We start from the raw sequence: 26,859 nt of genomic DNA on the forward strand, positions 1-26,859 counted from the left end.
TTATTGTGTAATGAAGTTGATTTAAAAGGAATAATGCGAGATTGCAGTGCAGCCAATCAGAATAACGTATTACAATGTAACATACATCTAATTTATTTTTTTGAAAATACAAAAAACTTGCAACAGGTTTAGGATATCTTTGCTAAGATCATCATAAAATAGCTTCGAGGCAAGGTTTGAGATAGGTACTTAGAAAGTACTAAGAGGATCTTATGATGATCTATGATATCATGATAGGTTCGGGAAACCGACCCCTTGCTCAAATGCATTAATTATACATAGGTTTTATAAATAACAGTAAAGGATGTAGATGTCGATTTATTTTGATATTGAAAAAAAAACCACCAAAAATGTAAGTCTGAAATTCGAACTGTAGAAATTTTTGTCGCTTTGGTTTAAACCGAAAATCCCTTTGTTGTAACAAAACGACCCTGAGTAAAAGAAATTATCTCAACTTATATAGGGCGCCGAATGGGACTTTTGTGGTTTTGTACAAAATTCAATTCTGTCATAACAAAATCATTTTTGTCTTACAAAACTATGTGATACAGACTTGTTTTATGAGAACTTCAATTTTGTGATGACAAAATTCATTTTTGTAAACAAAATTCATTTTTATAGACAAAATTCATTTAGGTATGCAAATATAAACTTATTTGCATACATAATTGACTTTTGTGATTTATTAACACAAAATTGACTTTTGTGTTAAATTTTCACTCCTGTTAAACAAAACTCTATTTTGTCTACACAAAAATAAACACAAAATGAATTTTGTCTACAAAAATGAATTTTTTCATTACAAAATTCAATTTTGTGTCACAAAAGTCAAATTTGTCAACACAAAAATAAACAAAAAATTGAATTTTGTCATGACAAAAATGAATTTTGTCTACAAAAATGAATTTTGTCTACAAAAATGAATTTTGTCTACAAAAATGAATTTTGTCTACAAAAATGAATTTTGACATTACAAAATTCAATTTTTGTGTTTATTTTTGTGTAGACAAAATTGACTTTTGTGACACAAAATTGACTTTTGTGGCACAACAATGACTTTTGTGTTAAATTTTCACTTCTGTTTAACAAAACTCAATTTTGTCTACACAAAAATAAACACAAAATTGAATTTCGTGACAAAATATCATTTTTGTATGCAAATTAGTTCATAGAATCCAAACTAGTAAAACTAATTTGCATACAAGATTGACTTTTGTCGCCCGATTTTCAAATTAGGTAACAAAAGTAAAGTCTGTGTTACAAAAATTAATTTTGTCATGACAAAAGTAACTTAATTTTGTCCACTGAAAGATAATTTAGTATGACAAAATTTTAAATTTGTAGTATGCTACAAATTTTGTTATAAAACTTAACTCATTTTTGTTGAACAAAACTCATTTTTGTCCGTACAAAATTAAATTTCGAGAACAAAACCACAAGAGTCCTATTCGGCGCCCCGTACAACTGCAACAAATGATTAAAATTATAGCAAATATTTATTGTATTTACACCTTGGCACAAAGTACTCAGTAACTGAGATTTTTCAATTAAGGTAAAAAAAAAAACACACAACAAAAAACGATATAAATCTAAATAAAGAAAATTTAATTATCAAATATATAATAAAAATATATAAGAAAGTGGCAGTATTTCTCGACGATCATTTATAATACTGTGCGATATGGTTCGCCGACTGTTTGTGGCACAGCGTAAGTACAATCTCTAAATCAAAACATTTATGAACAATTTAACATCAGTTTATGATTTCATTAAATGCTGAGATACTACTAATATCAGTTAAACCTCATTCATCTTCTTTTTCTAGTTTTACTGCATGTACTGATGATGCAGTTTACAATATCATGACAACTTTTAATAACGGTGTCGATACAAATTAAACATTTATTATAAGACCGCCATCTGGAACAGAAGTAAAGTCTGTAATTTGATTTTAAACCATTTAAAATAAATTAATTTACCTATATAGATTAACAATTTACAAATTTTTACACTTTCATGTGACAACAAATATTTCTACGAGAGACCATTGTAGACTGTTTTTTAAATTTTATTTTAGTTAAAAAAGAATCGCACTGTCATTAGTAAAAAAAACTCTTCTATTATTTTGTTCGCGATAAACGAAGTCCTGTAAGTGGTTTGGTTGTTGAAAAAACATATTTGCACTTGTCAAATAATTTCAATTGAAACATATTTGATGTAACATTCATTACACAACCAATGTAAAATTAATCTAATTGTAAATTATTTTCCTCGAGGAACTCTCGACACGTATCAAATGTTGATATTACTCAGAATATGTATGCATACAGAAAAAAAAATGTAAAGTAAATTTGAAAAATAGCCAATTTTTAAATCTCACAGCTGAAACAACTAAGTATGTATTAAAATAACAGACAGTCACGGTGAGTTGGCAAGTTGCAGTAAAAACACTTCAAAACTATATTAAGGCTAAAAAGTTTAGACAGAGACAATAACCTCCGGGGTAAATGTGATCTCCGTAACTGCAGTTACGTATATCTAAAGATGGCGGACGATGTTCCTGGTCAATTTTTCTTCTATCTATTTTGTTATAATAGTTTATTATGTAAATGGAGAAAACAGCTAAATTATCGTAATGATATGGGTAACTGAAGTAAATGAATTGTCAATGATATACTTAACTAGAAATATTGATATCCGTAACTGATTTTATTTATAAACAATTCAATCATGTTTGAAATGAAATAAGTGTCTCCGGTTCTTAAAAGTGTAAGTACTATATATACCATGGTTTTTACGAGTTAACATATTTAAACAAACGAATCCGAAGGATGAGTTTGTTTAAATATGTTAATGAGTAAGACACATGGTATATAAAATTTGTAATATAAATAAAATGATTGACAGCTTCAAGACCTTCAACTAATATTGGAAATTGATCACGTTACAGTTTTATCCAATGAAATGGAAGCTCGCGCAAGTCACTTTTGCGCTCCGTGTAAGATCGTCTGTGTATTTCATGTAGTAGAACCACTGAATTTGCAGAAAGTAAAGAATATGTCGGATTTTCCCGATTTTTTTTTTAGTTTTGTGCCCCGTGTATGATTGTAGGCGCAGGTAATTTCATAATGTCGTCAGACTGAGGTAAACAAAAATGTTGGATTCCAGCGACAAGGATTAAATAATTATTCCAATGACGGTAAGAATTGTTTTTTTTTTGTTTTCAATGTATCATACAAGTTAATCATATTTTACAGAATTTTCATCTAATTGAAAAAGGCTTTTCTTCCGTTATTTTATTAGATTATTTATTAAAACGCAATTTTAATGATAAAACAATATTTTAACAGTGGCGGATCCAGGGGCGTAGATAGTGTACGTCCCCTAGTCATGTTTTTCACAGATATTTGTAGCCGATATTTATCCCTTTTTGTATAGGTACCCCCTTTTTAAATCGAAATTTAATTGAATTTTCGCAAAAGAAATGATAGTTTTACATTTTATTTTTTTCAAAACTGAAAGAAGAAACATTTAGTAATTGTTTCCAAAATTAAGGGAATTCGTAACAATTCTATATAGCTTGAAATGTGGTACACATAATTTATTGCTTTTTCTTATAAAATGAAAACAAATGAAGATCTTGACCTTTTAGTACGTTTTACAGTTTCCTAAATATTTGAGGCGGATACATTTGAAAAAAAGGTGGAGCTTCAGCCATGGAATAACATGAAAATGAATATGTTATACCATGGCTGAAGCTCCGCCTTTTTTCCTTTGGATTCTAGTCGAGTTGCATATTTAATTAGCAAAGTATGGTACAACATAAATTTGCATATAATATACCATGGTTTTCTCTCACCACACTTTTTAAGCAAATTATTTCATAAAAACATCAAAGGAAAAAATCCAATTTATGTTACAATAGATATTAATCAGAATTTTTCTTCGAAGTCCTAAAATTATGTAAAATTTGATCAGGCTACAAATTCTGTATTTCTATTTAGTCAGCAGCATGAATAGCGAGGTAGAGGACGGAGATTTGGTAGCTTATTACAGATAAAATATATACATAAACTATTATCGTGATATTACTATTTTCTCCATTTACATAAACTATTAAGTAAAATTGATAACGGACAGTCAAAGAAAATGAAAACAAGAACTATCTTTAAAAAAGTTATCCGACGTATTTAAATTTGAGTATATGTTTAAAACTATCATTTCGATAATCTTCAGAAGCACAAAGATACCATTTAAATAACGTTTTCTCTGTTTGTGTTCAGTATTCTCGGTCCTCGTATCTTTCTGTTTACATTCACCAAAACCCCGCAGAAAGATCACATGCGTAGGTGCGTTCTAAGTCATGTACGTTCGTACAACAAAGTTTACATTAAAAATTATATAATTGTCCCGAATAAACAGCTGTCACGGATGCAAAGAGCTATTGGAGAAACAATTATTTTAATAAAAATATAAATCTTTGTAAGATCTAGCTCAAATATTTATAGTTTTTCACTTGCTTTCCATCACGATATAATTAACGAGACGTTTTTTTCAAACACAACCAAATCACCCACCATGACAGCATGTTGTCCAATCACAGAAAGGATTTTCGAGCATGCGTATTCTGTTGCCATAGTGAAGCGTCCTTAAGTTCAAAGGGCACAAACCGAAACTAATACCGACTACGTCGGAAAAATATAAATCTCAAATTCGCGAAATGAATTGATATAACAACTGTCATATTCTTGATTTGGTATTGCGCAATACTGTGCTATCATGTTGATTGCACAATACGCTATATCCAGGCAGTCCTGTAAAATACGCAATCGCTAAGGGATTGCAAGATAAACGAGTATAGTCTTTTTCTCCACCCAAGACTACAACTGTATCAATTAGTATTTTAAGTTATTTGAATTATTATCATATTTTATAATACATATATACTTTATAGTAATGGCAAACAAAAAGACTTTTGTGAAATTTGGCTTAGTAGCTGATCTCCAGTATGCTGATATTGAGGATGGGTACAATTGGAATAGAACCAGGAAACGTTACTATAGATCAGCGTTAGGTCTTCTAAAGAAGGCCATGAAGGACTGGAAACAAAATGACGTCAAATTAGTTCTTCAGCTTGGCGACTTAATTGATGGATTCTGTAAACGGACAGAAGAACCGAAAATTTGTCTGAATCGTATTGTAGATATTTTTGACGAGGAACAATGGCCGGTTTTACATGTTGTTGGGAATCATGAACTATACAACTTTAGCAAAGATAGTTTATACAAATCAAGATTGTTTAAAAGTCTACCTCCTACGAATAAAGCATATTATACTTGGCAACCTTGTGATGGACTCAAAATTTGCGTTTTGAATATTTACGAGATATCAGCTCTTGGAGAAAGAGACGATTCAGCGAGATACAAAATAGTTAAATCCTTTTTAGATGAACGGAATCCAAACGAAAATAAAAATGACCCATCAGGTCTGAAATCAGTTGATAGACGATTTGTACGCTTTAGTGGGGCGATGTCAAAACAACAGTTGGAATGGCTTACAAAGGAGTTAACGTTAGCAGAAGAACAGAAACAGAATGTCATTGTTATAGGTTGGTGAACACACATAGATATAGGAAGATGTGGTATGAGTGCCAATGAAACAACTCTCTATCCAAGTCACAATTTATAAAAGTAAATCATTATAGGTCAAGGTATAGTCTTCAATACGGAACCTTGGCTCACACCGAACAGAAAGATATAAATGGCATCAAAATTACTAGTGTAAAATCATTCGAACGGGATAACCAACGGTCTAATCTATATTATAAAAACGAGAAACGAGAAACACTTATGAACCACATTAACAAACGACAACTACTGATATGATAAAGGAAAAGACATGGTATAACTATACCCCCTCCCCCAACCGCAAAAAAAGAAAAAAAAAATAGAGGGAAAATTAGGAAGAACCCCACCACCCCACGGTACCCCCTTCAAACAAAACGAAAAAAGGAAATATTATATTATAATATTAGGGAGAAAAATCGTAAAACACTAGTGTACACAATATAATTAAAAAAATCTGCCAGATGAATGAAGTATTGATCACATATATACTCTGTATGCATCTAGTACTTCTTTCTTTTCAGGTCACAATCCAGTGTACTCTCCAGTTACAGATGGTCAATGTCTATGTTGGAATTACACAGATGTACTCGAAGTTTTATCTGAATGTCATTCCTCGGTCGTTTGTTATATTAGCGGACATTCTCATGAAAGCGGTTACGCAGTCGATCTGAATGGAATTCATCATATAACGATGCCAGGAGTTATAGAATATCCAGACTCTTATGCTGTTGGTAATTTGCTAGAAGATACACTTGTCATTCAGGGAAGGGGAGAAATGTTTGACGTGGTTTGTCCGTTAAGATTTAAGTTGAACTGTTGACGGCTATAGATTTTAAGAACTTGTCTACACAGATCAGTGCAATACATTTTTATTTCTCATTTATAACTTTGCAAAAAGCAGAATTTTATCTAGAACCATTATTCATTTTGTTATTCATGAGGGTCTGGATGGGGGGGGGGGGGGGGGTCTGTTATTCTGTAAACGTTTAATTTTCACCCCTTTTTTCTCTAATCTTTAAAAAAATAACCCCTTTTTTCTCTAATCTTCAAAAAATTAACCCCTTTTTTCTCTAATCTTTAAATTTTTGGCCCGTTATTCTCTAATCTTCATTTTTTAAGGGCATTATTCTTTAATCATTTAACCCCATCCAAACCCTCAGTCATGTGGATTATATTCTACATTTTTATAAAACATGAACTTACTATAAGAAATGGTTAGATCCCTTCATTACTCTTACGTCACCGAAAATCATTCAGAAAATGTGTCACAAGGTTCTTTTATTCCTAAATGCACATGAACGTCTTTAAGAGTTGCTTATGCTTTATTGTATGTTAAATTTTTTAAAAGTATAAAAATGAGACAACTGTTCTCCAAAAATCAAATTTCGATGAAGTTATAGTGACTATATATAGGTCTTCAAAAATGAGCAATGCACATACTGCATGTATATCGTGCTTTAAAACACCCCTAAATGTAATATGTAACAGAGTCATCAGCTGTCAATCTCATTTTACCGATTTGAGCCTAATTATCAAATGTAATGTATCCAAATTACAAAAAGTCTAAAAAAAAAAATTGTAACAAGTCCAGTTTGAAAAGGTAAAAAAAAAATAGCATGTCTAAAGTTCTATATATTATTATGATATATTATCTTAAAATTCACATCGGGAAGTGCCCGACTTCACTACATAAGAACGAAATTGGATATAGCGACAAAATCGATTATGGACAACAAAAAAAGTCATATTCTGCATCGTTGGCCCAATAAAATCCCCCTACCTAGGATGCATACAGCGGTCAACATAGTGATATACTAGTAATTTTTATCAATATAAAAGCAAACAAATATATAACCAAGAAGCACAAAAAAGGCATATAGAAAAAGCATAAAAGACAAGAATCCAAAATTGTACCACAGCACAATAACACGGGATGTTTATATAAGTACAGAGCCACATACACTTTTCATTGAGTTGATTGAAGATGCAAAAATACTAAATGATAGGTTGAAGTTTATAAATTTGAATTTTAAACATCAAACTGACACATTTTAGAAGATAAACCTGTATCAAATAGTGCAAGAAGGTATGTGTCAAAAAACTTATAACTTGTACAAAAACCCTGTTCAAATTATAATTTGTACAAACTTCCATCTTGTACACAACATATATATCTATAATACTAAAATTACGAGGTCCAATTTGTCAGCCGTCATCGGGTAAAAACGACAAATCAAAGAATTCAACTCTATATATAACTAATATAGGACAATGGTGTAGATTAAAAATTACACCACTCCAGACCCTTTGGTTTTCCACATAATTAATATTGCCAATAAGTAACAAGTTCCGGGTCTAATCCGATACCGATACCAATAGTATATTCACCTGTTAGCTATTACCTTATCTGTACGTTCCGCATTTGACAGGCGCACCACCAAACGGTGTATTTAGGATTTTGCTATATACACGGGTCATAATCAAAGGGCTGACACTACTAGATTCAATCATTGTCAAATTGTTCCCTATTGTAGCTTTATTCAGCAATCAGCAAGACTTTCTAAGATAACTAATATAGGACAATGCTGTTGATTAAAAAATACCCCATTCCTGGATAGCCTGGACCTTTTGTTTTCCAATAATTAATATTTCCAATAATTGATAAGTTCCAGGTCGACGGGTTCAAACAGAAAGATTTGAAAGCAGAGAAAACTGTGTATCTTATAATCGACATGACTTTATCAGATGACAATACCAATTACTAAAATAAGTAAAAACGACCCATATCGGCCCTCGGCTAAAGCTTCGAGGCCGATATGGGAGTCTCGGGATGATACCAGGGCCAATATGGAAAAGGGCATGTTATAATCTATATATATATGATTTGACGATTTTTGAAAGTTCTTGACATTCGAAATACAAATGATCAGTTTTGGGCTTCCAGCTATTCCGAAATACACCATTTTTGGGGATTCGTATTTACAGCTATATTCCACCCCTGCAGTATTAAGATATACAAGTCACGCAGTGTATCTAATAATATTTGTAATATAATAGAGGTCACTTTGACGATCATGACAATCATTGAAATAAATTTTAGATTGTCCGGAGATATTTGAAGAAATCAACGCATACATGGTAGGTATTTGTTTTTTAATTTCATGTAAAATAGCTGTTTATCAAGTAACTCAATGATATGAAAATTATAAAACAAATAATGTATCTAAGGTAAATGATACGACTGCACTGATATTTGCGATCCTGTAAGAAATAAAACCCTTGTTGGTTTCCTTTTTAGGGAAAAGGGGGAGGGGAAGGGAGTCTAACTGTATAAGAGATATTAAGTTTTATACGTCCGTCAAATTTTGACGGGACGTATTATGGTATACAAATGTCCGGTGTCCGTCCGTCCATCCGTCTGTCCGGCGTAAACATGTCGCACCGTAACTTGAGAACGACTTATCTAAATTTCATGAAACTTAATATAGTTGTTTTTTTTATGGTGGTCAAATGATCTGTATACTTTTTGGTGAAAATAATATTTAAACTTTTTGAGTTACGGCACTTTGTAACTAAAACAGGGGGGGGGGTCACATGTCGCACCGTATCTCAAAAACGATTCTTGATTATTGCTTAAAACTTTACACATTTCTTAGTTATATAAATCTTAATATCTGTATACTTTTTGATGAGGATTCAAAATTTCATTTTTGAGTTATTGAGTATTTTGTAAAAAAAAGGGGGAGGGGGTTTTTACATGTCGTGCCGTATCTCAAAAACGATTTATGATTATTGCTTAAAACTTTACACACTTCGTTGTTATATTAATCTAAAGATCTGTATACTTTTTGGTGATGACCCAAAATTTTATTTTTGAGTTATTGAGTATTTGGTAAAAAAGGGGATGTTTTTTATTACATGTCGCGCCGTATCTCAAAAACAATTTATGATTATTGGTTGAAACTGTACACACTTCTTTGTTATATTCATCTAAAGATCTGTATACTTTTTGGTTTGATTCAAAATTTTATTTTAGTGATATTTGTAAAAAAAAAAACAGGGGGGGTTGGGGGGGGGGGGGGTCTCAAAAACAATAAATGGTTATTGCTTAAAACTTTCTCAGAAACTATTTATGACTAAGATTTATGATTATGATTATTGCAAAAAACTTCCACACAAGACGTCGGGCGTATCATGCGCTCATGGCGCAGCTGTTTATGGGTCATTTTCAAAAAATGTGGATATTTCAGTTGTGAAATAACAATACAAAAAAATATTCAATTTTCAACTTTAATATATGAAATTGAATAGTTTAACAACAATACAACCTGAAATAAAAATATGCAATCTTAAATGCTACTACAAAAATATTTTAAAAAATAACATAGAAACAAGTATGGGACATATGTCAACTACACAACGGATTTAGTTTCGGTCCCTAATTTTTTTTTTAAGAATATTTACATTTTGCTTGATATATATTTCCATAAAAATCATCACACTTTTTTCAAAACAGTTAACATGGTTAAAATAACACTTTTTAGAAACATATTTTAAAGTGAATTTAATTCAGCATTGTCAACTACATAACGCTTTTTGTCAACTACATAACGTTATGTAGTTGACCTATTTGTGGTTTTTGGATGTTTTTCTTGACACTAATACTACCAGATAAATGGTTTTTATTGAATTAGAGTCAGTATTATAGACTTTGAATGATTTATGTAAAAAAATATATTTATGCCAAAATTTATCAATGTTTTTGCCGTTACAAAGTTGACATAGAATAGTGTTCTATTATAAATGATTCCCATGTCCCAATATATAAGATTTGGATTGAAAAGCATCTCTAAACGAGGTGCTAAAGGGACAAAAGACAAAATGTGTTAACAAATTTTGTTCCTGTCTATAGCGAAAATTCCTTTCATTGCTTATATTTCTAATCTATATTCTACAATTTGTAGTTATCACCAGCTTCAATGATAATGTCTTGACAAATAAAATTTGCCTTTTCTAAAATAAAATAATAAATTCATACTTTATTTTGCCTCTGAACGAAGATGATAAGCCATAAACTGACATTTTTGTTCTATTTTCTACCTTCAACTTTTTAATGGGTTGTTTTTTGCTTTTTGTTTTTGTTTGTTTTTGTTTTTGTTTTTGTTTTTGTTTTTTTTTTTCTTTCTGTTTTTTTTTTTTTTTTTCTTTCTGTTTTTTTTTTTTTATTTTTTTTTTTTTTTTTTTTTTTTTTTTTTTTTTCTCACAAGATCAAGCTTTAGTTACCGATACACTTAACGATGAAATCCTTGTATACCATGAGACTCAACAACTATACAAATTATGTCAGGTGTCAATATAATTATAAATGAAATATCAGTGTATCTGTACATACAAAAGCCACAACTATCAATGGGGTGTAACAGGCACAGAATAGAATAAATAAATATATTGTGATATATTAATCCCTTATCAGTGTTATCATCTCCTGAGATGTCATGACAATATTTCCATAGTCCACATGTAACCTCATCATTTGACCAGTTCTTCCATGTTGTATGTACTAAATCAACAATACTTTCATCCCTCACCTGTGATCAAACTGACACCAGTCCTGGGAAGTTCTTATCTATATAGGAACATGTGTTAATCATTTAGAATAGTGTTCTATTATAAATGATTCCCATGTCCCAATATATAAGATTTGGATTGAAAAGCATCTCAAAACCTCGTTACTTAAATAACATATCAAAATACTGCAAGTGCCACCTTAACTAACAACAGCCCTATGATCCTTATCAATACTCAATTAAATAATTTACCTTCCTCCCTACAATTAAAACAAATTAATTATTTCTTTTAATTCTAAAATGTTGAAAATAATGTTTGGAATGTTCAATATTGTTTGGAAAATTTCACTGAATAAAACATAGGACCCCAAAATAAAATTGTTCCGTCAAATTTTAAATTTGAATTTAAATTTAAAATATATATTAACCTTAAACTACATCAACAAATTTCAACTAAAAACTTTTAATGATTATTGGCAAATTTTATCAACACCAATGAAAACTTTTTGTAATATATATACTGGATAACTATATATATATAAGAAGCACATGATACTGACGAATGACACAACATCCAAATACCAGATAAAGCTACTTATTCTGACAGTATCCAAGTATTCTTACCATGATATAAATCAAACTTGGCATATTTACCAAACAATTAATCAAGCAACTCTTATTGATTATAGAAAATTGACTAATTTTACAAATTCTAAAAAACTTTATTGTTGTAATTCATATTTTTATTACCACAACAAATAATTACATATCACTAAACTATATCACTAACATGCATGCTATATTTCACACTATTAGCTCATAAATCCATTCAGGTTCTGAATAAACATGTTTCTTCCTGTCTCATTTAAATGTACACTATCTACAAGTCCTCTCTTTGAAATGTTCGAGTTATCAATAAAGAAAAAATTAAACCTTCTACACAATTCTTTACTGTGTGTATTGAAATCATTAATTCTAAAGTTTACTACATCATTGCATGTTTTTATACATCCAGAGAAAACAAATGCTATATCATGCTTTGTTTGTAAATCACGTATAGAACTGAAAACATACTGTATATCCTTTTTTGCGTTTTTTAATTGGATGTCTCCAGGTTTAAAATGTTTATTTAAATCATTAGTTCCAGAATGAAAAATAACAACGAATACATCTAATATATCAATCAAACGTATCAAACAATGGAAAGAATCCATCAATTTTGCACCGCCATTTGACACTACATGTACATTATCATAAACATCTGTCAAAAATCGAATTATAGAATCCCCAATGAATAACACTGGAATGAATTTTTGGGGATTTGTGGAAATGATTTTCGAATACTTATCTGCACATGTATTATTGTCTCCAATGAAAGAAAATTTTGCAGCACATAAATTGCACTGAAGACCTCTTTTATCTGGTAAAAACCCTTTCTTTGAAGGATACAATAAAACTCTCTTGTCTCCTTTATAACCAATAGTAACAATCTCTTTAGAATAAGATAAAATAACCGTAAACCATGGCTTCACCGGTTTAAAGTCAGGAAAAATTAAAGTGCATGTAATTTTTTCTTGTATAATAAATTTGACAACTGCTGAGATTAAACAGAATGGTGGAAATGCGTAATAAATTTCACTTGACTTGTAAATCTGTGCAAAGGCATCTACACCGGACGATAATGGTGTTTTATAAGGAGTAAAATGGGATATTTCAAAACCTTCATTATCTAACATAGCATTACTATCTAATGAAAACATATCAACTGAATGTGGTCCAAATTTTTGTTGTATGTAAATCCAAGTTCTTTTTGAAATAGATGCATCTGACTTAGAATACACTCTAGACAAATAATCAGAAGGGTTTTCAGAAGTATGAATATAAGACAAAGAAAGATTACAATTTTGCTGAAACGTTAACTGAAAAATTTCTTTCATTATTTCATTGATTAAGTTGTTTTTTGAGTATTGATTATTCCAAGCATAGACTACAGCTTGATTATCTACTTCTGCAGTTACTCTCTTGTTTATTATCAGTGTTTTTATACAAATGAGGGCGTTTTTTAATGCTAGAGCTTCCTTAACCATGATAGGTAGGTCTTTAGTTTCACCATTCCAATAATCAGAAAAATCATGTCTTACTCCTTCATTATTAAAAATAGCTCCCCATTTATAATCGGACGCATCAGAAGAAAGTGACAAAGATAATACATTATGACGTTCGTTAACCCAAGGGAAGGGTTTTGTCCAGTTGTCTATGAAACTCCAATATTGTAACTCTTTTCGTAGATCTTCATCTATTATAATAAACATTGGACCTTTAATAGCCTTTGAAATTGCCCTGTTACACGTTGATGTATATAATTTTGCTCCAGGAATTGCCAAAGACAAAGAAATGCATATTCCTACAAATTTCTGGAGAATAGTAATTGGACAAGTTGATTTTTTAAGGATAGATTCTCGAAGAGCACAAAACTTTTCCTTACGTTTTTTTTGTTATAAAAAATGAAGCTTTAACTGAGTCTATAATCATTCCTAAAAATACAATTGACTGGGTAGGAATCAAGACTGACTTGTCAATATTTAGAAAGTAACCTAAATTTACAAACAATTTTACAGAATATTTTATGGCAATATTTGACCTCATTAATTCATTATCTAACCTAGGGTCAATGTAACCATTAAAAGATTCAATTAACCTATCATCAATATATAATAAACAAGAAATTGATTTCTTTCTTAAAAAGGAAATTGCCTGTAAATTTAAATTATGATAAACATATGCGGAATTCTTCCATCCGAAAGGCAGTGTATTACAACAAAAATAATGACCTCCCCATTGAAAACCTAATAACATTCTACTTGATTCTGTCACAAAAACATTATCATATCCAGATTTATCATTTAATTTCGTGAGATAAGCATTTTGTTTAATTGTTCTAGGGACGTCCACTAAGGTATCTAAATTAAATGGGGTATCTTTCATAAAACAGTTTAAATACATAAGATTTATGCACAATCTAGGTTTCAATGGTTCTATAGTTATTGATGATACAATGTGAGGTGGCTTTACTTCACCCAATTTTCCTAGGTACGATATAGCACCAGAACGTAGCCTTGATAAAAGTTCTGTATTAATAAAATCAACATGGTGTTCACAGTTTGAGGCATTTTTAAAAATACGTGTAGGTGGATAATCATTGTTGTATTTTACATTCCAGAAAATTCCTTTAAATGGTTGCATGAAATTGTTAATGTCAACAAAATTCTCTATCCAATTCTTCATCTCCTGGTTTTTGTCCAGAATTTTCCCCCACAACTCCGTATTTTTGTGAACATTCCCAGCAACAAAACGTAATGGGTCCAAAAAGTAAAAAGCTTCATCAAGATTTTCATCTAAAACATCCTTATTGCAGTCAAATGTTCTCATATCCTGTGTCACTAAAATATTTTTAACATCTACATACTGTACATCATTATATAACCTTGGATTCACTAGAGCAGGTAAAAAATCAATGCTATATTCCCATGCATAAGGTCTAATACGAAGATCAGTTGAAGAAAGTTCCTATAAAAATAATACGGGATTGATCAGTTATTTTGGACAGTCTATTTTAAAATGATTAATATCTCCACACTTGAAACATCCAGTGTAATTTGATGGGGGTTTCCTCTGTCCATTTCCTGGCATCCTACGAGGATTCTGGGCAAATCTTTGGGCCATAAATGGGGTACTCGGCCTAGGGTTTAATACAGACTGCATACATTGCATCATTGTTGCAAATTGTTGAAACTGATTCTCATTTCCCAAGTTTTTTGTTTCAACCTCCTCTTTTTGTTGTTTTGTACTTAAAAGTTCATTTCCATGTATCTTTAAAATTTCTGTTCTTTTTCAAATAATTTAGTCTCAGCAGGTGATGACAAAAGCGAAGTGACTAAAAATCCCACTCTTTCATGATTTTTATGGCACAGAAATCTCTGTAAAACCATTGAATAAAGTTCTCTATCTTGATGACCAACCCTTCTAGCTACCTCATCCAGGTGCATAAGTTTTAATTGTAAAGTATCAACATTAATTTCTCTTGACCTAGCTGCATATTCTTTGACCTCCCTCAGAGCTTGTTCTATTACATCTACATTTATCCCTTTTTTTTAGAAGTTCAATTTCTGCTTTTAACTGGGTTGTCTACAATGTGATCAAATAAACTAATTAATCAGTTACCTTTTTAAAATGTTCAAAATTATTGTAGCGTTGGTATTTCCCAGTTAAATGAGAAATTTCAGAATCACTCAGTTTTGACAAAGACCTTGCAGACACTGATTTTTCATTGATTTCATTAGTTACTGTATAATGTTTTAGCATTTTATCCGATTTCCAGCCTACATATGATTTTATGCACTCAGAATTTAAACCTAGCCATGTTAATGTCAAGGCACACCCACTTCTTGTACTATGTGGCGTTTCACCTTCCCATATATTCAAATCTGTTAGATGAGATTTTAAACGAGCATTAGCAGCAGCAGAAGTGAAAGGTACATCAGAAAGTGCCATACAAGATGGTGCCAATGGTCGAAATAAATAGCCACCTACAATTTCCAATTTACTCACTTTACAGAACTCTATATAGTCACGTAATACAGTCACAGGACAAAATTCTGTATTAACAGAATTATAAATGATAACTACCCTGGGGTCACTTATATCTATTGTTTTACCCTTCATCATGGAAATTATAACACCTTCTTCTCCAGGTAACCAACGAACTTGATCAGTCAACACAGAACCGAGATCTCCTGCTCTATCACCAGTAAAAGACAGTATGTTAAAAAAAGGTCTTATCACGAACAAGTATATACTTTTGAAATATTTTTAATTTTTTGTTTGACATCTTATATGATATATATCTTGAAACAAGTATTAACTTATTTGAAAAAAGTGGCACTGCGTGTTTTGGTAATACGGCTGCCATTGATTGTTCTAACTTTATAGCTGATAGGTACTTTTTTATAATCGAAGATGCTGCTGGATTACCTAATCCTAACATGTCATTCCAATCTGTGCCACGACCGTGATCACGAAAAATTGCCCTTAGTTGACCAATCAAACTATCAACCGATCCAGCTGAAAGTCGAAGGGGACATCCACATTGAAATTTTCCTTTGACTCCCCTATTTTTACATTGTGCTTTATGAATTTGGGTTTTTCCGCTATCATCTTTGTATACCAAGAATTTCCTAATGTCAGATGGTAGGGCGTCATTTAATGATTTTTGAGGATTTAAATCACTTAGAAATGATACAATACTTTTTTGTAATACGAGTTTCTGTTTAGAATATTTTGTACTCTGAAGTAAAGAGTCTAATTCAAGTATCCTGTCATTTAACTCTTCTTCTCTAAAAGACATCTCTCCTGACGCACAATTATCACATGTATGCTGTAAAATCGGAAACAATTTTTTTTTTTATTGAACTACTATTAATATGAAAGAAATATGTGCACACATTATTTAATTAAAGACTTATACGTGTTCACATCGATGTCTTTTATGTGTTGCTGTTAACTTTAATAAAGTAACAGATAAAAAATTAAAATAATATAAAATATCTAGTCGTCGTTAAAATCTTAACTTAGACCGTCTTAATAAGTTACTTAAGCTATTTCACTGAAATACACATGCCTTCATCTGTATACCGATGTAAAATTCATAGAAACTGTTGTTTCCTTAAAATAACTCCACAGTTCTTATTCTTTTTATGCCCACTGTGTTTTCCTTCACACATCATTTCTTTTTTAATTCTCTATACTATACAAGTATACCTGCTCCCAGATTATTTTTTTTTTAAATTTTGACCATTTCATTGAAATGAGATCTAAACTACCACAGTTCCCGTTCTAATATGCATGCCCACTGTGGATTTGATCTAAAACCTGCATTACAACTCATTTACTTTTTGAAGGTATTCTGCATTTTCGAATCAACAGATTCACAGACACACCTGCTCAGGAGTACCCCTGATGCCAAATTAAAGCCATATTCAACACTTCTATATATTCATTCACCAGAGCTCAAACTCTCTATTACAGTAACTTCTACTTTTACATATACAATGTAACTCCATATGGCAACTTGTAATGCATTTACCCAGGGAGCATGAAAATAAAATTACTTCACCAATAATTTCATAATTTTAACTTACTGTAGGTTCTCCAGATATCTTTTTACTTGGTGAGCTATCATCATTCCCTGATTTTCTCTTTTTCTCTTGTCTCCTACTATCACTTGAGTTGGCATTTGCCAATTCTATGCCAATATGGCAAAGTCTAATTAAGTCACTAGATTCTAGTTCCCTTTTCAATATCTTTTCCACTTTGGCAATGGAAACAGACAAACTTTTTTCTAACCGGTTTTTTAAATAACAAAAGAAAAATAATAATTTCCGCTGGGTATTAAAACCAGCATTTAAAAAAGAATAGTTTTTCAATTTCGTACAAGCAATTTTGGGGTTTTTGGACCCTTTGAAACCCACTGGAAGCAATTTCTGTAGCTAAATTTCATATTGAATTTGCTGGAACTTGTTACACACACCAAAAACTAAATGGTGTATCTTAAAATTGGATAAAAATATTTATACTTTTTTAGAAATATTGATTGTACAAGAAAATCCACATATTTTGAAAAAGGCCCTTATAATATAAAAAACAGTCCGTCAAACATTAACTGACTATTACGATTAGAAGTAGTTCAGTACAAACAAAACAATATATACTGAGCTAGATATAACCGGGAAATTGTCTTGTCGTATAAATAGACCAGGTGTTATATATAATGAACTAAAAATAGAAAATGACAGGTCGTGCCTTCGAACTTCCATGATTTATGCTTGTGACGTGGACTGATACATGTCAGTCGCTTTTTGCTTTTAATCGGTCGAATTTCATTTTTAAGATGCAAACGAATAGTCCAGGTATGTAACATTGTCATATTATTTACATAATTTTCAATATTTATTGTGTTGTAGGTGTGTATACAAATTTGCTCCTTATTTTTAGACCAGTATATGTATTTTCATAGGATATTTGCTTTTTATCATACACATATAGAAAATAATGGCATAATTGTAACCCTTGATAAAAGTTATTTGTACATATATTTATTCATTAAATTTGAAAAATTGTCTTATGTCAATATACTATTCCAGTTTTTACATTTTGCTCCTAATCCTAAGGTCAAATACTTGACAAGGGTAACGTTACACTGTTACATGCAAACGTAATGGTAACAGTAACATTCAACCGCAAAAAAATGCATTCGTATAATGCTATCATGTCGTCGTCCGAAGATACAAAGATTTTCCCCATTTTTCCATTGATTATTTCTGATTTATATATATATAAGCAACAAATACTGATATGGTAGGAGATACCCCCCAAACAGGATGTGTTTTTAATTATTAAATATATTACATAGATTTACTAAGTATTGTGCAATAGCACAGTATCGCGCAATATCTCATTATTACGCAATAGCAAGAAATCTTCAATTGAAAATAAATACAAATATCTTTTATACAATTTTAATGTGATTAATTTAAAGTCTTAATTTTTTTTTTGGAGGGATAGGGGTGGTGTTCTAACGTTGTATTACTATTTTAGATATCGGTCTACATTTAGGTCAAAAGGACAAAATTAGACTGTGTTTGAAGAACAGAATTATTGCGGCTGTATGATATGCTGAAACTTATTGTGCAGTTAGATTTTTTTTAATTTTGGCCCTGTTTTCGAATAAGTCTATATTAAGGTTTGAAGGGTCCAACATATTAAACTGTTTGATTTCAACTAAAAAAACATAATTTTTTTTTATAAGCTGAATCTAACCACGTTCTTAGATTTTAGATATCAGACCATTCTAGGTAAATTAAATGGTTCATATCAAATTTTTCAAGATCTTCCATATTTATTTTGTGTCAGAAACCTTTATTGGGTCAAAAATTTGATCACAATCCAAATTCAGACAGTTTCAAACTTGAAAATTGTGTCCAAAGTTGCCCTAACTGTTCAAAGTTCGACCTTTGCGGTCGAATCAGGCTGCACTCAGCGAAGTATTTTTTCTGCACTTGTAGGAAGTCAAGGTCCTTGGCTATCGTATCGAACCTTCACCGGATTACCCGCAATTAAACCTAGTATAATGTAAGGCCCCCTCCCATGATAAAAACAATTGATTATTCCTCATACTATCGTTATAATATTTGTATTTACTTAACAGCAATGAAGACATTATTACGGTTTGGTTTGGTGGCTGACCTCCAGTACGCCAACATTGATAATGCATATAATTGGAATAAAACAAAGAAACGCTATTACAGATCAGCAATTGATCTTTTGGGGAAGGCCATGAAGGACTGGAAACAAAATGACGCCAAATTTATACTTCAGCTTGGTGATTTAGTTGATGGATTCTGTAAACGGACAGAAGAACCAATCGATTGTCTAAATCGTATTTTAGACATATTTGACCAGGAACAATGGCCGGTTTTAAATGTTGTTGGTAACCATGAGTTATACAATTTTGAAAAAGACAGTTTATACAAATCTAGGTTGTTTAAAAATCTGCCATCTTCTAACAAAGCATATTATACATTATCGCCATATCAAGGGCTTACAGTATGTGTCTTGAACACTTATGAAATATCAGTTCTCGGTGAATTAGAAGGTACAGCAACTTATGATGTAGCTCAATCATTTTTGGCGGAAAGAAATCCGAACAAGGATAAAAATGACCCATCAGGTCTGGAATCAGTTGATAGACGATTTGTACGCTTTAATGGGGCAGTTTCAAAAGAGCAGTTGGAATGGTTGTCTAAAGAGCTGATCTTGGCTACAAAACAAAAAGAAAATGTTATTGTCGTTGGTATGTATTTTTTAGTTCCACATGTTTGTGGTCTATAAAAGTTTTCTATAGCCCTGCTTATTTCCATCAGTAGAGTATCTCACCACGACAGACAGAATAACATGACAGAAATTCATAAAAAAAAAAGTCGAAACCAATCACATTGCCATAGCTATTTAAAAAAGTATACATATACATGTATGAATTAAAAGCGTTTGATATATGTCATATTAATAATCCAACGCTACAAAAACCTTACAGTCACCAAAAAAAGTTCTTTAACAACGAGAATTGGCCGAGAGGTCAAAACAAGTCATACATTTACCGTGATCACTAGCCTGTAAGCGTGGTACTCATATTGCGAGTTCGAACCCGCAAGTGGTTTACGGTGTTCCTGTAACAGCCACTATGTTCCGTCAGTTACTTTGTTCTGGCGTAACTTTTCAACTAGTTATTTCGTTCTTATGGATCTTTCCAACTAGTTGTTTTATTTCGAGTGCTGTCGAAAAGTTCCGGACTTTGATCTTTATCGACTAGGAATCCCAGAGTTCCCACCGATGGTCGGTCGTTACACTTGTGTACTGACGGTTCTTCTACTGTGCGTCATTATAAAACAAGAGCGTGATGATATGACTTGGATGGATATCTAGAGTTGTCTCATCAGCACTCATACCACATCTTCTTATATCGATTTCTTGATTGTATACATGAGAAAACGCATATCTCAAAAATATAATTATTAATTTCAGGCCACAATCCAATTTATTTACCTGCCACAGACAGTGCCTGTTTATGTTGGAACTATAGTGAGATATTAGACATTCTGTCAGAAAACTCAGTGGTTTGTTATATCAGCGGTCATGATCACGATGGCGGTTATTCGGTCGATCAGAGTGGTATACACCATATAACAATGCCTGGAGCTATAGAACACCCAGACTCCTACGCTGTTGGCAACTTGTTAGAAGATTCATTGATCATTCAAGGAAGGGGAGACATGTTTGATGTGAATTGTCCGTTAAGATTTAAATTGAAATGTTGACAGATATGGTTTTTATTTTAATTTGTTTTTGATGTATCGTCTATTATCATTTTAATATAATTAGACAAAACTGGCATAATTTAACGATAAATAGTCATTTATACAATGGCAGCTTAAAAAGTATTGCAGATGTGTCAAACTGAAATGGGTATATTTTATTGTTGTCAGTTTTTATTTTTTAAAAGTGCCAACAAATTTAGTGTCAATTTATTGGTATTCCTTGTATCATTATTCTGAAGTTTAATATTGTTTTCAGTTGTGTTTATATTTTAATAAAATAATTTCTTCATCCATTTACAGCGTACAGTGTTCTGATTTTGATTATGGTTACCAAAACATTATAAATATCATGCGTTCAAAGCGCTTTTTTTGGATTTACATTCATCATGAAAGCTCAAAGCTCAAAGACAAACATTTGAATGCTGCCAAGGATGCACAAGAACCGAAACAGTAAACAGCTTCATAACCATAAAGTACATAGAAAAAGCCAAATCCATCCAATGTCAACTTGTCCCACCTTAGTAGCAATATACCAACTTTACCTGCATATGGTATATACATTACCCAACTTATTCGGTATTCAAGAGCATGCAACAACTACTCAGGCTTCGCAAAACGTCACCCGTGTCTGCGCGCAAAGTTGATGAAACAGGGGCATGTCAAGAACGTCTCGTCCTCTTTCAAAAAAAAGGTAGCAACTTCACAAATAATACACACTGGTCTTGAAGTGTAGCTTATGAGTACTGACGTTGTTTATCAGCTTCATAATGTGTTATAGTGTTCTTTTATTTGTCTTTATGAATACATTTTTTACTGTTTAGTCTGTTCTTGATGATATCCATTTGAAGTGGCTCTATACTTATAAATCCCGTCATTGTGTTATTGTTCTATGATAGTTGTTGTATTCTTGTCTTTCACCTTTGCTAATATACTTTGTCTAGATGCCTTTTTGTTTTTCTTTGCAGCATATGACTTATCTTTACTTGTACATCCCGTCATTGTGTTATTGTTCTTTGATAATTTTGTATTCTTGCTATTATGCTTTGTGTAGATACTTTTTTGTTTATCTTTGTTACATATGAGGAGGCTCTGTTCTTGTACATCCCGTCATTATTTTATTTTGTCATGTTACAATACCACAAACGGAAGGTTGGGATTGATTTTTGGGATGATGGTCCCAACCGTTTAGAAATTGGGGGCCCAAAAGGGGCCCAAAGGAGACTTTTTTCTAGTTTCAGGATAATAACTTGTGTATAAGTATTTAAATTGCTCTGAAATTGTACCACAATGTTTAAAACCACAAGTTTGGATTCATTTTAGGGGTTATGGGGCCAAAGTTTAGGAATTAAGGACTAAAACAACCTTTTGTTTTTTATAGTTTCCAGACAATAACTTGTGTATGGATCTCTCTGGAATTGTACCAAAATGTTCCGTATAACATAGAAGAGGCGGGATTGAGTTTTGGGTTTTGGCTTAATTGCCCAAAATATGTAGGAATTAGGGACCAAAAAGAAGCATGTTTCTAGTTTTCAGACAATAACTTGTATATATATCCTATATCTAATAACTTGTATATATATCCTATATCTAATAACTTGTATATTTATCCTATATCTAATAAGTTGTATATTTATCCTATATCTAATAACTTGTATATATATCCTATATCTAATAACTTGTATATATATCCTATATCTAATAACTTGTGTAAAAACTGTTTAAGTGTATGGATCTCTCTGAAATTGTACCACAAGGTTCCATACTACAAAGGAAAGGATGGGATTGAGATTTAGGGTTATTGCTCCAAGGGAGATTTCAATAAGTTGGGGGGGGGGGGATTTTTGTTTACGAGTTTTTTAAGGGATTCCTTTTTTTCAGAATTTTTGTAAATTTCGATGTTTGAAAAGTTTCAAAAAGAAATCTTCAATTGCACAGTATTGTGCAATAGATTTGTTAGATCTTTGACCATACTTATTTTGTGACCCAAACCTTTATTATGTCAAAAATTTAATCACAATCCAAATTCAGACAGTATGCAGCTTGAATGTTGTGACCAAATTTGCCCCAACTGTTCAGGGTTCGACCACTGCGATCGTATCAGGCTTCGCTCAGCGAAGCATTTTATTGCCTATTGTGTCTGTTTGTTTTGTTCACACATCGTCCTCAATATAATGGAATTTTATGCGACTGTCATACAAGTGAAAGGTTTAGCTAGCTATAAAACCAGGTTTAATCCACTTTTTTCTACTCAAGAAAATGCCTGTACAAACTCATGAATATGATAGCTGTCCATTGTTGAAAGCCGTACGGTGACCTATAGTTGTTAATGTCTGTGTCATTTTGGTCTCATGTGGATAGTTGTTTCATTGGCAATCATATCTTCTTTTTTATAAACAATAGAACACATGACACAACATAGAAAACTAAAGAATAAGCAACACGAACGAACCCCACCAAAAACTAGGGGTGATAGCAGGTGCTCCGAAAGGGTAGGCAGATCCTGAATTATAAATCATTCAATGCCGAAGAACAACACTGAATTCATAAGGTCATACGTCCGAAATGCTTTTCTGGAATTACTTTCATCAGGAACGCTCAAAGCCCGTAACTATTATATAATAGTCCAAATCAAAACCGAATATTTGAAGATTTGGATGTAGTAAAGCGAATCAGATGAGCAGATGACCGATTAGAATGTAAAAATAATAGGCAAATCCATTTAATGTCAAATTTGGATGAGGGATTTTAAACCTTGTATTAGCGTAATAATTTCTTAATTTGTAATCGGACAATTTTAAAAAGGTTTGTTATGAATCATTTGAAATTTTGGATTTAATATATGTATATATTATATACTGGTTCTCTGTAGTATTTAAGTATCATATAAGGAACTGTGATTCATAATAGTACAATAACAATTCTGCTATTAAAGAGGAAAACGTTTGCTTCATAACATTGTATGGAAATGTAGTTAAAAAAGTGGAAATATAAGTGTGCCTCCATTGCACATTGATATTTGAACTCTACGTTTGGAAAATAAATTACGATAAGTAGAGATAAACGTGGAATCGGTAAAGCTTTAAAATGTTTCACTATGGTTCAGCCACTTTAAATTAAAACCAACAGAAATAGTGAAATAATTAAAAACTTAATTGGATACATAATATAACCTGCACATTTATTAGGAAATTTAATGTTTGTTTTGGTTATGAATAGTTATAATTACATTCAAGTAAAAACCATTGTAGGAAAGGTTTTCAGGAAGGCACCTTATAAAAAACTAGTGTACTAAATATATACTCTAAAATAGACATGATTGGTCTTATGCCAAATTTGGAGAATATGAATTAGTATTTTGATTAGTGTACATGGACGCATTTATCATTGTAGAATTTTATGTCTTTTAAATCTATACGGTTATCATGACGGACACTAACAAGCCTGATAAGTTACATTTTGATCAGCATTAACATACTTTACTAGGATAATTATTATTTATTTTGCTGTCGGTTTAATGCAAATGTATTGATATTTTAATCAGTGTACCTAGACACATTTGTTATTGTATGATACAAATATCCACCATAGATAACACCAATTGACTGTTAGCATCGTTTCTTGGTCAATCGAGTAAATTGATCAGATTTGTAATCTGTTTAAAACCAAAGAAAAAAAAGCAACTGGAAGAAAGCAATGACCTTGTTGCAAACGTGTATTCATCTTATAATTATGAATAGCGAAATCTTTATTTTTATTTCACCGAAGACAATGACAAAAGTATGTGTATTTTGATATTTGTTTTGTTAATTTAGCAATAATCAAAATTAAACTAATACTAAGACCAAACAGTATTTCAAGGTTCATTTAAACTTCTTCATCCAGAGAATAAAATATATTTTCTTGTACAAAACTTCAGTGGTGCATGCATATTGAAAGCTTTAAAATCTTGTTTTGTTTAGTCTAACTTCAAATTCCTATTATGTAAATAATTAAAGTTCAATTCTAGTTGTCCGGTTATTGAAAATCTGCCCTTGGATGTAAAAACTTAGAATATTTGTAATTGACCGTTATATAACGTCCTTGGAAAGTGTGCGTCAGCTTATATCTGTGCATTACGCCACAAAGAAGCACGTTGATGCACATGTTAGCCACTTTATAAAGATCAGAAAAGCAACAAAGTAGAGCTTGTATATCCAAGAGAAGGTCGAAAGATACCAGAGGGACAATCGAACTCAGATCGAAAATAAACTGACAAAGCCATGGCGAAAAAAGACACGCAGTCAAAAAATAGTACAGAGTAAACCATATAGAAAACTAAAGACGAAGCAACACGAACCCCACCAAAAACTGGGGGTGATCTCAGATGCTCCGAAAGGATAATCAGATCCCTATCCACATGTGGCAACCGTCGTGTTGCTCATATTATTATAAATCAAGTAAATAGTCTAATTCGGTAGGTCACATTCGTGAAAATGGGAGGGGATTGTAGTCACGACATAAGGAACATATCCGATATCATTTGTGAAACGGTTATTAAGTATCCCAAAACGGTCAAACAACTTGTGATGGCCTCAGTAAAAATAAAGAAGGGATGATTTCAAATTCACCATTTGAAACTCTTGGTTTATTAACTTTCTTGTGAGCATCAACCTTCTATCAATAAAATCATGATAGGAAATACAAGCCCGGGAATATCGTATCAATTGGGAGATACTCCGTATGCAGGCACTGCGTAGAAATGGAAAGTTCACAATTGGGAAGCTGAAATCATCTCTTTTGTCATAAAGTTTTGTTGTAAACCGACCCTCATTGTCAATTTCTAGATGTAAGTGAAGATATGAGTCAGACTTAACTGTATCTGTTGTATTCTTTATATCTAGTTCGATGGGATAGATGCGTTCAACATAGTCACCAAATTTTGAATTTTTTAGTGAGAGGACATCATTTATGTAGCGGAAAGTAAAGTTAAAGGATATTGCTAACTTCTTACCTTTCTTCCTAAGAAGTTCATGTATGAAGTCAGCCTCATAATGATAAAAGAACAAGTCGGCAAGAAGAGTGGTTCAATTGGTTTCCAATGGAATTCCGACAGTCTGTTGAAAAACACGTCATCCAAACGTAACAAATATGTCGTCAATCAAGAAATCAAGCATCCGGATAATGTCAGTTTCTGAGAATTTTTTTGTTTGAATCAGAGTGAGTAGGATTTATCCCTCCCTAAGACGACAAGATACTTGTATCTACGTTGGTAATTCCTTTTTGTATAAAACAAAGCAATACCAACTCTTTCAATTTGTCTTTTAGTTATGAATGGGGAGTACTTGTGTAAAGTGTAGAAAAGTAAAATGTTTAGTACTATTGCAAGATGAAAGAGACTTAGATTGTATGTACCCTAAAAGATCTTTGGATTTTCTTTAGTATCCACACCTGATTCACCTCTAGAATAGGCAGTTTCACAATAACTTGGAAGCCCGGTTTTGATTGCTGATAAACTAGATGTTAATGATTTAGAAAGAGGTAGAGCACATGGAAGACCCAGCAATATACCGTTGTTTGTAAGGGCACTTATGTAGTTTAGGTACCCAGTACAAATGTGCCAATGCCCATAAATAATTATTATAGACTGTTTGTTCTGAAAAACATGAATTTTGTTGTTTTAAACAGTTACATCAATTAAAATATCTCACCAATTTTAATCTGTGTCGGACTTCTGTTGACCGTCATTTATAGTTTTTC

General features: G+C 31.8%; 2 protein-coding genes across 2 annotated transcripts; both read left to right on the top strand.

Annotated features, from left to right (window-relative positions):
• Positions 1-1,646: 1,646 nt before the first annotated feature.
• LOC143046997 (manganese-dependent ADP-ribose/CDP-alcohol diphosphatase-like) lies at positions 1,647-6,563 on the top strand. The gene is made up of 3 exons (XM_076220007.1): positions 1,647-1,709; positions 4,955-5,608; positions 6,149-6,563. Exons 1-3 carry the CDS (start codon positions 1,682-1,684, stop codon positions 6,445-6,447), a joined length of 981 nt encoding a protein of 326 aa, XP_076076122.1. The 5' UTR covers positions 1,647-1,681; the 3' UTR covers positions 6,448-6,563.
• An 11,427-nt stretch (positions 6,564-17,990) lies between these two features.
• Positions 17,991-21,145, top strand: LOC143045475 (manganese-dependent ADP-ribose/CDP-alcohol diphosphatase-like). The gene is made up of 3 exons (XM_076218001.1): positions 17,991-18,159; positions 19,458-20,102; positions 20,831-21,145. The coding sequence occupies exons 1-3, from the start codon at positions 18,072-18,074 to the stop codon at positions 21,121-21,123; spliced, it is 1,026 nt and encodes a 341-aa protein (XP_076074116.1). The 5' UTR covers positions 17,991-18,071; the 3' UTR covers positions 21,124-21,145.
• The last annotated feature ends 5,714 nt before the right edge of the window (positions 21,146-26,859 follow it).

The sequence above is a fragment of the Mytilus galloprovincialis genome, chromosome 9 (assembly GCF_965363235.1).
Source record: "Mytilus galloprovincialis chromosome 9, xbMytGall1.hap1.1, whole genome shotgun sequence".
In the NCBI taxonomy this organism is placed as follows: Eukaryota; Metazoa; Mollusca; class Bivalvia; order Mytilida; family Mytilidae; genus Mytilus; species Mytilus galloprovincialis.

Coding starts and splice junctions, on each gene's coding strand:
- LOC143045475 (XM_076218001.1), top strand. CDS start 18,072: ATGCTTGTGACGTGGACTGATACATGTCAGTCGCTTTTTGCTTTTAAT. Junction 18,160..19,457: donor GATGCAAACGAATAGTCCAG/GTATGTAACATT, acceptor TTTACTTAACAG/CAATGAAGACATTATTACGG. Junction 20,103..20,830: donor AGAAAATGTTATTGTCGTTG/GTATGTATTTTT, acceptor TATTAATTTCAG/GCCACAATCCAATTTATTTA.
- LOC143046997 (XM_076220007.1), top strand. CDS start 1,682: ATGGTTCGCCGACTGTTTGTGGCACAGC. Junction 1,710..4,954: donor CCGACTGTTTGTGGCACAGC/GTAAGTACAATC, acceptor TATACTTTATAG/TAATGGCAAACAAAAAGACT. Junction 5,609..6,148: donor ACAGAATGTCATTGTTATAG/GTTGGTGAACAC, acceptor CTTTCTTTTCAG/GTCACAATCCAGTGTACTCT.